This window comes from Cavia porcellus, unplaced genomic scaffold (genome assembly GCF_034190915.1).
Source record: "Cavia porcellus strain 051 isolate PalLab524CR breed Dunkin Hartley unplaced genomic scaffold, mCavPor4.1 scaffold_11, whole genome shotgun sequence".
In the NCBI taxonomy this organism is placed as follows: Eukaryota; Metazoa; Chordata; class Mammalia; order Rodentia; family Caviidae; genus Cavia; species Cavia porcellus.
The window spans coordinates 59,486,247-59,498,671 of record NW_026947494.1 but is presented as its reverse complement, the minus strand read 5'-3'; the positions used below and the strand labels follow the sequence as shown (position 1 = coordinate 59,498,671).

Sequence of the window (12,425 nt, the reverse complement as noted above, 5' to 3'; positions counted from 1 at the left end):
TGTTTCTAGGGACTTCACCCTGGCCACCAATTTGAGTATTTCAACACACCCTATTCTCACCATGCTTGGCATATGCCACTGAGAGCCTTGGAGAACTCTCCGGGGCTTTTGCAGCTACCTCTCCAGTTTCTTGCTTGCCCCACCCCGAGACCTGCTTCATGCACAGGTGGCTGGAGTGGAGCAGCACTGGGTTCACGGGGCACGTTCCAGAGGCTTGCGGTCCTGGCTGCTTGTGTTCAGTGGCCTGTGGTTGGTTCTGTGGAGGCAAGAGGAAATATCCTTCTCTGTTTGCTTTGGTTTTATCTTCCCTAAGCTCAGGTCTTCAAGGAGATATTCAGGCTTTTTGGTCTAAATTTAGCTATGTTTGTAAGCATACCCTGGAGTCATTCGGAATGAATTAAACAACGCCCTAGTGGCATTCTCAGATCTTGCCCTGGCTGAGCTGACTTGAGTCTGCTTTGAGCTACTGAAAGAGTTCTGCCCCAGTGAGTTCTACCTTCAACCTTGGACTCAGTGGTTTTCTTGGCAGAAAAGATTTCTAGGAAACTAAAGTCTCATTACAGCATCTTTTAATTCTTAAAGGACAATGGAAGAATGTATCCAATCAAAAAAATGCTTCTGTCCCACTCCAATTGGCTTCATTTGTTAGAACACAACGCAGGGAGTTTTCTGGCCCTGCAGCGGAGATGAAATGTAGGGCTGCCCTGGGGCACTGCACAGCAGCTCCCGCCCTGCCCTACCAAAGACACTTGTACATACCATCTGAGGGGAGTTGCCTGCCAAACGCAGGAGCCATCAGTAAAGGTAGATTGAGATTTAGCCACAAATAGAACCATTGCTTATTTCAAGGGCTCCTGCCCAAGTACAAAAAGTACATTTTAGAACATACAGATTCTGTAAGATAATAGACAATGAAGTCAAACTGGAAGAAATAGCCTGGTACCTGAAATAAGTTTCATTTAAAGCGGAAAACAAACCACTGTAATGAGAAATGTCAGCCAACAGTGAGAAGTAGAATTTATTGAAGACGTGCTATATGCACATGCTTTACTCCTCATTTGACCCTCATTCATTTCTTAGCAACTCTGAGAGTGACCCCTGACTTGCAGATACAGACACCAAGGCCTGGGATGGGCACTTGGGAGCCCCCTGATACCAGGGCCTGAGTCCGAAACACTTAACTCACAAAGATTGTCCCTCCCTCTCTCACCCCACCACCCCCTTGGCACCCTCTCTATCCCTTTTGCTGTTCCCATTGGATACAACAGCTTCTTTTGCAGCTCAATTTTGCAGCTTGCTTTGTAGCTCCAAAGTTACAGTTCCTATTCTCTTGTCTTTTACACCAGCCAATATATGAGTCTTACTTTGGATACGAAATTCTAAGAAATTCCAAAAGCAGTGATATGTAGTGACTTCTTGATCTGGGATAACCAGATCATAGCCAAGCCTGGAGAGGAAATTTTTTTTTTGTTCTCGGGTCAAATCAAAGGCTTCATGTATGTACATAGTAATGTATCACTGAGCCATATCCCTGGCCCCAGAGAATATCTGGAGAAAAGAAAGATGCATATAATAAAATTTGAAGCCTGTCAAGAAAATATTTTTATCAATTTCATATCTTTAAACTCATTGAATATGCAATACATTTAAATATTTGTTTTCATAAAAGACACTAAAATTTAATTTTTGAAAGTAGTGGATTCCTACTCTTTTTTGTATGAACCCATGTTCATCTCCAAAGACAAGAAAGTGAGCTAAAAAGGGTCCCCCCTCTCCACTTCATCTTTAGAAGTCTATACTAGGAAAAGACCTGGTTAGATAAGTTTTCATAACCAGTAAGTAGGTGGGCAGAAATCTTTGCCTACCTTTTAGTACCATGGACTCATCAAAACCAAGGATTGATACTGTCTTATCTTGTCAAAAATTGAATAAATCAAAATACAGGCAGTCAGAACTGAGCTTGAACTGAGTTCTCACCTCCTAAGGCCACTATGAAAACCAGGAAACATAGATTTTTCCAAGCTTGTTCTTTTAGTAATTTGTTCTAATTGATCCTGTAAGGATCATTTCAGTACCGTGGTTATCTAAGTCTTCCATTTCACCAGTTATTTTGGCTGGGCATGGTGGCATATACTCAAAATCTCAGCTATTTAGGAGGGTGATGTAGGAGGACCACATGAACACATGAGTTTGAAACCAGCTTCGGCAGCATAGCAAGATCCAGGCTCAAAACAAAAAAGAAAACGAGGACTTTCTGGATCAAGATCCCTTGCACAGGCATTTTCAGGGAAGCACTGTTGTCTCAGGTTTATCTAATACTCAACTCAAGCTGTACCCCTGGAAATGCTCTGAACTGAGGGTATGGGTGCTCAGGTGCCCAAACACTTCTCTACAGGTGCCAAGGAAACTAGACAATCTCCTGCCCTGTTATCTAATTCATAATGCTGTCACCTGCCACATTTTCCCATCAGAAAGAGTCCAGTCAGAGAAGACTTCAGAACCATGGCATACTATGGCTTGGGGGAAGCCCGGGAACCTTTTGGAGAGGGTGATTACCAAATTGTGATCCACTGAAGTAAAGCTAAATTGTGGGATTTTTGAGTCTGTTAATGAGAACTCAAGGGGGTAGCAGTTTTTATGTGAAAAATGATCATGGCAGTTTAGATTTTGTGTTTTCATTATTGTGAAAGCTGGATTATAGACTCCTTTTGCATGCCAGTCCACAGTGATCTTACTGGAATCCTATTAATCCTTTAAAACTGTTGTAGAATTACCAGTGGCTACAGTAGAAATAACAAGGACAATAGCTCCTTTTCTCTAATGGTCTGGCCAGGCTTCAGTGTTCAGAAAGGGAAAAAAAGATGATGTAATCTACATTTTTCAAGAAAATAATAATTTAACAAGGCTAAGACAACATCATTTGGACCTTGACTGAGCTCTTTGTGGGTTATGTGGCAGAGAGGAAAACAAAGCCTGTAGCTCCATGGAAGCCTGCTTCCTGCTAACCACGAAGTCTTGACTCTCTTCTCGCTGCAGGGTGTGAAGGAGCACAAGTGTGGTATTTGTGGGCGGGAGTTCACTCTGCTGGCCAACATGAAGAGACATGTGCTGATCCACACCAACATTCGTGCCTACCAGTGTCACCTCTGCTACAAGAGCTTCGTGCAGAAACAGACGCTCAAGGCACACATGATCGTCCACTCTGACGTGAAGCCTTTCAAATGCAAGGTGGGCATAAAGGGAGGTTTGAGGATTGTACGCATGCTCAGAAATGTGCACTTCCGAGGGAGAAGGAGTCCCTGAGAACCTCTCTGGTTCATCAGCGGCCTAATGAGGCTCAGAGTAGGTGTGTAGCAAACTCTAATCCTATCTTCCATGCTGCCCCTCTGCCCCTCTTTCCAGCACACCTGTGTTGATGTCAGCCCTTGGCTGGTCCATTGCAGCTTACCTTGTTTGTGTCACTGGGCATCAGTGTCCAGGCAGTTGGGGAAGCCTTGAAGATGGAAGGCCCATTAGAGAATGGAACTGGTCATGGATGAAGCCAATGTGGAGAGCTCCTGTCCCCAAGCAGAGGAGAAACCTGGTGTGACCCTGTCTTCCTTCCAAGCCAATGAGTAGAACAGAGAGAAGAGTCAGAAAAGCTTCCAACAAAATCTTCCTTTCCTCTACGTCTCTTTCTCCCTTTCTCACACTGGGACTGAACCTTCTGACTTGAAGACAGGCCTCCTGGAAGGATGAAAGGGGTCCCGGCAGGCTGGTTTCCCTTCCTGTAATATCTGCTCATTAATGGGATGGTTGCAGCTTATGACAGCTGCAGCATTCACGATAGCCTAGATGTCTAGCAAAGAATGAATGGATAAAGAAAAATTAGAATATTATTCAGCCATAAAAAGTAAAACACTGGTATTTGTGGCATCGTGGATGAGCCTAGATGATATTATGTTAAGTGAAATAAGCCAAGCGTGGAAAGACAAAAGAACTCCATGGTCTAACTCATATGTAGAAGCTAAGTAAGTTGATCTTGTAGAAGTATGACAGTGCCTACCAGAGGCTGCGCAAGAGAGGAGGAAGGAGAATATTGATTTGAGTGTTGTATAAAAATATAGCTAGGAGAACTAAGTTGTAATGTTGAGTAATAGTGAAATGACTAATGTTAACAAAAATTTAATCTATATTTCAAAATAGCCAGAAGAAAAGATTTTGAGTGCTCCCGACACAAAGAAATGAAAAAGGAGACAACAGATTTACTAATTATCCTGACTAATCATCACACATTGTATAGATTGATACAGATGTCACAATGTATCCCACAAATGTGTACAATCATTGCATGTACATCAAAATATTACACAAATAGAGATAAAGCAAAGGAATTCTAAAGGTTGCCTTCCAAAGCACCTCAGAAATGCTTGCTCTGGCTAAGAGCGCAGTCTTCTAGAGTATTTTTCATTTAATTCCAAGTGCCACAGAACACAGAAATTGAGTGTCTTTGTTAAAATTTCTGTCAGATTAATTTGGCTTTATTTCATCATCTGAGAATATGTGTGAGCAGGAGATCTGTAAAGCCCGAGCACTGACTGGTGTTACTCAGAGCGCTTAGGCTTCCCAGGCTGCCCCAGTCCCCAGTACCTTTTCTTTCTCCACTTCTAGAAAGGGGAGTCTTGCGTATGATTGGGTAGTGTAAGGGCTGTACAGGCAAGTGTCGCTCCAGTGGCAAAAGAAAGACTGAAGGGACAGGGGGAAATGCCACATTTAGGTATCTGTAGCGCTCTCCTGTTTGAAATGGAAATTTCCCTTCTCTCTGTTACTGTGGGTTGCGTGGGGTGTGAATGATGCTCTCGGAGGTCCGTATCCCTGAAGTAGGGTCCCCTGCTTCCAAGGGCTGTTTCTACTTTCATTCCTCTGCAGAGCGGCCCCCTCTCGAAGGAACCCCCTGTGAAGTTGACTGCTTTCCTGTGTTGGCAATCCTGGCCAGGGCGAGGGGTCAGGAACCAGCGCTTCCCTAGACGGTACGGGTATTGTCCAGACGCAGCAGAGGGAGGTTCTCCCCCCAGCCCTTTTCCTGCCACCCACTTCTGTTTCCCTTCTTTTTCTCCAAGTTCCCAGTGGTTTGAAAGTCAATTTATGTCCATCTTGAGTCAGCTAAGCTGAAAGGAGAGGAAGCAGCATGCAGGACAGGGTACATGATTTTCAGGGCCGGTGCGAAATGAAAATGCAAGGCCCCTTGTTCAGACAGTATTGAGAATTGCAGGTCAGTGAGGGCACAATATCAAATCAAGCTCTGAACGCTTCTGAGTGGAGACCCTGTTCTGTATACCTGAGGGCCCCTCTCTGGCCATAGAGCCATTCTGCTCTCTCTCTTCAGGCACTTCTTTGATTTCCTTCTCACTTCACTGAATCCACAAAGTGCTTTTCTTCCAAATCACTATTCCCTTCTGCACAAATTCACTGTCTTCTGAGGTGCCATCAGGGTGTCTTTGCCGTTCTTTATTCCCTGTGCTGTGTTTACTCTTGAGCTTCAAGCATGGATTATGTTTATATATTTTCAACTATTCTTGGAGTAAAGATGTTAAAACACACAGGAAGTTATCTGCCTAAAAAAATTCATATCTATCCAGTCCAACCACTTCCTACCTGCACCTCATCCATTCTGGTCCAGCAGGAATGGTACAATCAGGAAGGCAATGTTCCTGATGTGAGGGCTTTTGAGATTCAAGGGCAAAGAGATGGGTCTGGTTTTCCACTCCCAAGGGCCTCGATTTCTTGGGACAGATAGTGTCTGAGGAGCTAGAGAATTCTCTGTGGTTCTAGTACACAAAAACTGCACAAAGGAATGCATCCTGGGCTCAACGATGCCACCCTTGCTGGATGTGCCAGGCCTCTCTTCAGGGACAGCTGTCTCCTGCTCTACCCCATCCCAGTGCACCGTACCCCATCCCAAGGGTTGCCATGTCAGTTTGATGGCTCAGAAACTCTATTTTACTTCTTCCTGAGGATTGCTTAGGCTCTGGATGTCTGGTCCACAGCAGCAGAACCCATGAGAGAGTGCAAAGTGGAAGGCCAGCTTTGAAGCCATACAGGGTTTCTACTTCCCAGCCCAGGAAGCAGACTGGTCATCTGCAAAGGACAATTCTGATGGCCACGTCCTCTTTGGAGGTCATTCCATAGATGAGGAGGCCAGGTAGAGTGTTGTATATTATTAGATAGAAAGAATTGGACAGTTGAGGGTATTTTTATTGAATTTAGGTGAACTTTCTCTATTCTTTTACATCTCTGAAACAATGATGGGTGTCAGTCACCTGGGTACATAGCTCCCTGTCTCCTGCAAAGTGCCAGAAATGAACTGCCAGGCGATTCCTCTCCAGCTTTGACATTGCAACATTTCCCACTGGGAGGTGGCCTGGCACAGGAATTGGACTGATCATCCTCAAAAGTACAAACCCCTGGGAAATATTCTCAAAGCCCTGCCAAGCGTCACTTTGTTGGGTGTCCGTACTGAACCACCACTCTTTTTCATGTCAAAAGACTTTTAGAGCGCGTCTGAGTTCACAGATTATTCAACAGGCTTTCAGTGTTTTTAAACATTTTGGGAGTGGGCCAGCTCCAGATGGTGTCATGGACCTGGTCTTCCACAGCTGTTGTGCTAGGTTCTTGGAAATCTGGCCCTCTGTGAAGGTTTTGGGGTTTGGAAGCAGACAGAGGGATGGAGGCCAATTGCTCATTGCTCTGCATATCAAGGCCATCGGAGACAAATGGCTGGCTGGCCGCACTCATAGCAGTGTTGGAGAACGAGCCCAGAGAACTCATCTGCTCTCTTCCCACGCTTGTCCTTGGCAGGTCTTACTGCCACCACACCCCAGCGGTTAGCTCTCTCTCCTTTACCCAAGAACTTGCACCAACGGAGATTTTTTTTTTTTTTTTTTGTAAGATTCAAATTTCTTGGGATTCTCACCCTTAACATTTTCTTCTAATATAAATCCTTTCCCTATTGTAACATGAAATGGTTCTCTCTGGCCTTGGGTTCAATGGAAACGGCTCCCTCCAGCAAGCAGCAATGTTCTCTAACTATGGGATTAGGCATTAACAATAAGATGGAAAATTAGAGGAGAGGAAAGTTTTCCAGTCTATGTTTCTTTCTTTCTTTCTTTTCTTAAAAAAAAAAAAAAAAATCACCGCCTTTCTGAGCTCTTTTGCTATTGACTCAGCCTCTGAACTTCTTGCTTCTCTGACCTTGCTGTTTGCAGCCACCTGGAGTTTTTCCAGAGACCTCTGCCTGGATACTCAAGTTGTATTTCAGAACTTGCTTCCCAGATTTTGCGTAAGCACGCAGGGGTTGATTTGGATACTATCCCCGTAGCAGCCACACTCCATAATAGCAAAGAACCAGCTGCCGTCTTTGGAAAACCTGTCCAGGAAAAGCAGGCATCCAGAATTTCCGGGACAAATTCTCTTTTGAGATGGGTAAAGCTGGGAGCTGCTTAAGTTATGAATCACCAGGTCATCAGCAGCTGAGGGCTGGAGCAGAGGGCAGAGCCTTTAGATGAGGGGTGAGGTCTCCCACAAAAGGGTCTCCATTTCCTTCTGCTGTCTAACAGACTCTCTTTCCTCCTTCGTTCTTTGATGCTCCAACAGAGGGACAATCACATGGAGGACTCTGTGGGGGTCCAGTGCTTGGGGTCAGGCTTTCTGGGCTGGCGAAGAGGGGGTTAAGGCAGTGACCAGATAGCAGCCCTTTGGCAGCACAGGCCTCCTCTGGCAGAAGGAAGGATATAGCTGTATGAGCTGCCTGCTTAACAATGCCTCACATGTCCCCAGGGGCCGGCCTGCAAATAGATTTCATCTTGCTTTCTCTTGTACTTTTCAAAGCTTCCTGTTTTCTCACGGTCCTTTTGGACAGTTTACAGTCTCTCTCTCCCTCCCTCCCTCTCTCTCCCTTTGAGGAAAGGAACACCCTTCTTATTAAAGGAGAGAGGGGGAAGAATGGAAGGGAAGGGCAGTTCAGGGAGGCCATTCTCCTTGGCTGCACGCTGCAGCTCTTTGACCTTTGCGTCCAGAACAGGAAAACACCGGCTTCCTGGGGCATCTTGGCTCTGAAGCTCACCTCAGGCTGTCTGCAGCGAGGCAGTGTGCTTCATACTCAGTTTCTGGGCCTCTGACCCTGGCTTGGGGGCTGCCACTGCCTTTGCCCTGTCTCTACCCAGAGCCAACCTCTCCACAGTCACTGCTGGCTGCCAGAGTGGCTGTGGGGGGTCATGGGCTGTGCATCCCTGAGGAGCCTGCAGGCCCTGGACCTCGGAAGGAAGGATGCCTGAAGCAAACTGGGTGGTCTGCTGTTTCAGGCCCCCCTGAGGACTGGGGAGCAAGGTAGCAGGATCACTGAATCCTGTCACCTAGGTTGAATCTTCTCTTTCCATGCACAGTTCCCAGATTGGGCCAGCACCACTGCTTGCATTTTTGTTAGGCCCCAAGTCAGCCAACAAGGATTTACTTGGAGGATTCCTCATTTGGTCCTGCCTTTGATATCCCCTCCAGTTAATCTGCTGAAAAAGACAACACTCTCTTCTTCAACAACCTTTCTGTTTCTGGAACGTTAAATAGTCCACCATATACTAGATAATGATAGTACTGCAAGCTAGTATTTACTGAGCTTTTACTATTTGCCAAGTGCTTTACATAAATTATCTCATTTGTTTCTCCCAAAATCCTTCATACGATACTGTGATTATTGTCATCGTCGTACAGGAAACAAAGTTCTCTGTCATTCTGAATTACTACTGTCACCTGTGTGTCTGCTCTGTTGTGATCATGTAACCTGTTTTTAAACCATAGTTCGGATGTCTCAGTTTTCACCTTTCCAATGGTCATCTCAGCCACGATGCTCTCTGCTTGAACTTTTTTTTTTTTAATTTTATTTAAGGAGAAAAAAAAAGCAGAGAAAGGATACAAGTTATACAGATTTACAGAAAAAAAATAAACAGTAGGAAATCACTAGTTAATGGATTACATATTGTCATCTTAGAAATAGTTGTTCAAGTCACAAAGTTAAGCTTGTAAAGTGGACATTCCAACAGTGAGACTGCAAACAGTTCTGTTCAATGATCCAATAAAACTCAGTGATATCATTTTCTATCTTATACACTTAAACATACCTTCTGCTTGAACTCTTTAATGAGCAGCACTGGTGGACAGAGCTGTTTCTCCCAGCTTCTCAACCTACTGTACTGAGGATTGAGCCCAGGGCCTTTGAACTTTTTAATTGAACTTTGAGGCCCACCCTGTCTTCAAAAGATGAAAGCTGAGTCCTTACCACTCCATCAGCTTCCTGCTCCTACTTTATTTCAAACTCTGCACAGCTTTGTAGGAGATAATCCTGCAAGTCCTGACCAGGGCAAGCGCTTGGCTTTACACCTCATGATTGAAGGGAACTTTAACTTAAATGGCTGCTTTCTCCCAGAGAAGAAACTGAAGTTTCTCAGCTCCCTCGCAGCCATTCTTCTTTGCAGTACAACTCCCCTCCCTGACTGCAAGGATTCTGCTTTGAGCTTACATCTCAAACCACTTCAGGCCTGGGTCTGTGATTAAGCTGGCCTAGCCTCTTTCTCTGCCCTATCCACACCAACAGTCAGAGAAGTTTATCCCTGAATTTCAGGGACATAAAATATCTTTTTTTTTTTTTTAAATCAAGGATCAAACTCACTACCTCATGCTTGCTAGGCAGGTACTTAGTTATATCCGCAGCCCAACATAAAATATCTTTACACGCATGTGCATTGTTATGTGAGGGTAATCTCCAGAGACAGAGATGAAGCCTCATGTTCTGGATAAGGACCAAGGAGCTTTGTGGAGGGGTCAGTGGTTGAGAGGAAGAAGCTAAATATCCACTGTTAAGGTATGAATGGAGGCCTGGAGGCCCCAGATCCAGAGTTAACTGGCTCCATCCTGCCAGGGAGGATTTTAGTTTGCAAGCTAATGTGTACAGGTCTAGTAATAGAACTGGTCATAGCTGCTTTATAGAATTTTGCATAGGGTAATGATATTTTTCCCAACTTGTTTTATTCTTTCAGCCAAAGATTTGGATATTCATTAAATGCAGTATGGGTTGGGCCATGTGCTTGATACTAAGATTGCTTTCAAAGAAAGGGTGGCAACTCTTCCATTAGCAATTAGATGGGACACTGTCCGGGCCCCAAACATCTTTTAAACTGATCCACCCCCAGGAGCTCGAGAATGCTCTGTCAGCTATTATAAATCACAAAGGATAACTCTAGCATATAAAATTGAATTTTGGCAAAATACAAAAATCAATTTACATTATCAACCATAGCAAGATAATATAGCCAAACAGTCATGTCCCACAATGGCCTTTTCCCAAGGCTATAGGTCTTGACACTATCATCTGAAAGACATAATGTCATCATGTACCGTATTACTAAAATGTTTCAAGAATTTCAGCACTAAAGAAATTGAGCCAGAAAAAATAGAGTATAAAAATACAGAAAAAGGCTGAAGAATTACCTAGGACATGTGTAGAGGTAGCCATTGTGGTGTATGGAGTTTTAGGCAGGGAAGGTGATAGGTTAGACCTCAGACTGATTCTCAAGGTCTGTCCTTCACTCAGTCCCAGTCGATAAGACAGGCACATCATAGATCATTGTCACGACAGTGGCAGTTATTTGCCAGTGATGTGAGGTTGACACAAATGTCTAAAAATAATTGATGAAGTAGCACATGCCTTCTGGATTCCAACACTCCTGAAGGGAGGCAGGAGGATCACTGACAGTTCAAGGCTGGTTTTGGCTACATAGTGAGTTCAAGGCCAGCCTGAATTACATAGTGAGACTGTCTCAAAAGAGGGGTAGGGGTACGTGCTGAAACTTTATCCTTTTGTCAAAACATGACATTCTAACAGTCTTTGAGACTAGGCTAAAATTCTACATTCTTCACAAAATCCTCTCAGGGTAGTCCAGCTTTTCATACCTCAGCAACCACAAACTCACCAAAGGATGAATACTCCCATCCCAAGAGCAAGTTCAGAAGGCACTCATCCTTTCCTTTTAATGATGTCTGCCTGGCCTGGAGGCCCCATCCATGCCTGGACTTGTGCAGTTTGCTCTTTCAGCCTCCAGCTCTTCTCCCCCAACATCCCTGTGAGTCCCCACTTGGGGATTTTTCCTCTGTCTTCTTTTTGCTGCAGTGAGCTCCACCACTGCCCTCAGCAGGTTCTCACTGAGAGCCCATGGTGCATCAGCTAGGCAAGGGATATTATATTAAGGAGGACACAGCCTTTAAGGCTGTTGCACTCTGCTGGTGAGAACAGTTTAAACAAATACTGTATCAGGTAGGTACTGGTCACACTCAAGCAAGTGCAACCAGCAACATCTCTCCAAATAATCAGGAGCCATTCCACAAACTCAAAGAAGTATACTTTTTAAAAAATGACCCAGCACTGGAAATGTCAAATCTCTAATGTGTACCTTCTAGGGTCAAAGCTTTTGTTTTGTTAGCCATAATAAAGAAATGGACATACTAAGCTGATAAATATAACTATCAAAACTTTTATACACATGAAAAACTGACACAGATTGCTGTCTTAAATAACTCTCGGTTCAGAATAAAAAAAAAGTATCCTACATATTGCTTCTCTTGAGGAAGGTGAAATAGAACAAGCCCCTCCCCATTTTCCTTTCTTTCTGGGGGGTGCCATTTTCAAATGACTGTGGTGTTCTTGGTGCTGAACCTGCAGCCCCACCCCGGAGGCTCCATTCACTGTATGGAAGCAAAACAGAGTGACAACTTAAAATCTCCAGCTACGGATTATTCAGAAGTACAGAACCAATCACTCATAACCCATCTCTAGATTATCTGCGGAACATGTGCCAGCCCCGGGAGGCAGCCTCTCAGTCACCAGCATCCTCTCAGCCCAACCTCAAGGAATCATTGTTTCTTCAGTCTGTCCATTCCTTCAGAGCAGCTCAGCTGTCACAACCCCAAAGAATACGTTACTTTCATGAGTAAAAATTCAGTCTAGAATCCACAGAGTGCCTTTTAAAGAAGCTCTGCTCTTGTGGAACCAGTGTGAGAACCACTGCTCTGGTCTGTCACACATCGAAGCAGTAGTTGGAAGGAAGTGAAGAGAAATTACAAAAAATAAGAGAATAAATGACTTCTGTGTATTCCTGAGATAGTATTCTCATGTCTTTAAATCTCTGCATAGAGAAGAGATACATCATCTCCTTAGCTGTTTCTTTTAGAATGAATTCTAATTCATTCCAATGATCAGCAATATAAAATTTAGCAATGCGTTGCTTGACACAGTCTAACAGAAAAGATCTTTCAAGAGAATCCAGTACAGAGTGGTGGTCACCCCTAGTATCCAGTGGCCTGAATTCCTGCCCCAGCTTTGGTGCTCACTGGCTGTGGAGTTG

General features: G+C 44.3%; 1 protein-coding gene across 1 annotated transcript in view; it reads left to right on the top strand.

Annotated features, from left to right (window-relative positions):
* The window catches only part of Znf366 (zinc finger protein 366), a 64,836-nt gene that overhangs the window by 44,951 nt on the left and 7,460 nt on the right, over positions 1-12,425 (top strand). Inside the window, exon 3 of the mRNA XM_003461604.5 lies at positions 3,037-3,228. Coding sequence (XP_003461652.1) covers positions 3,037-3,228 — 192 coding nt within the window. The remainder of the gene's footprint in view (positions 1-3,036; positions 3,229-12,425) is intronic.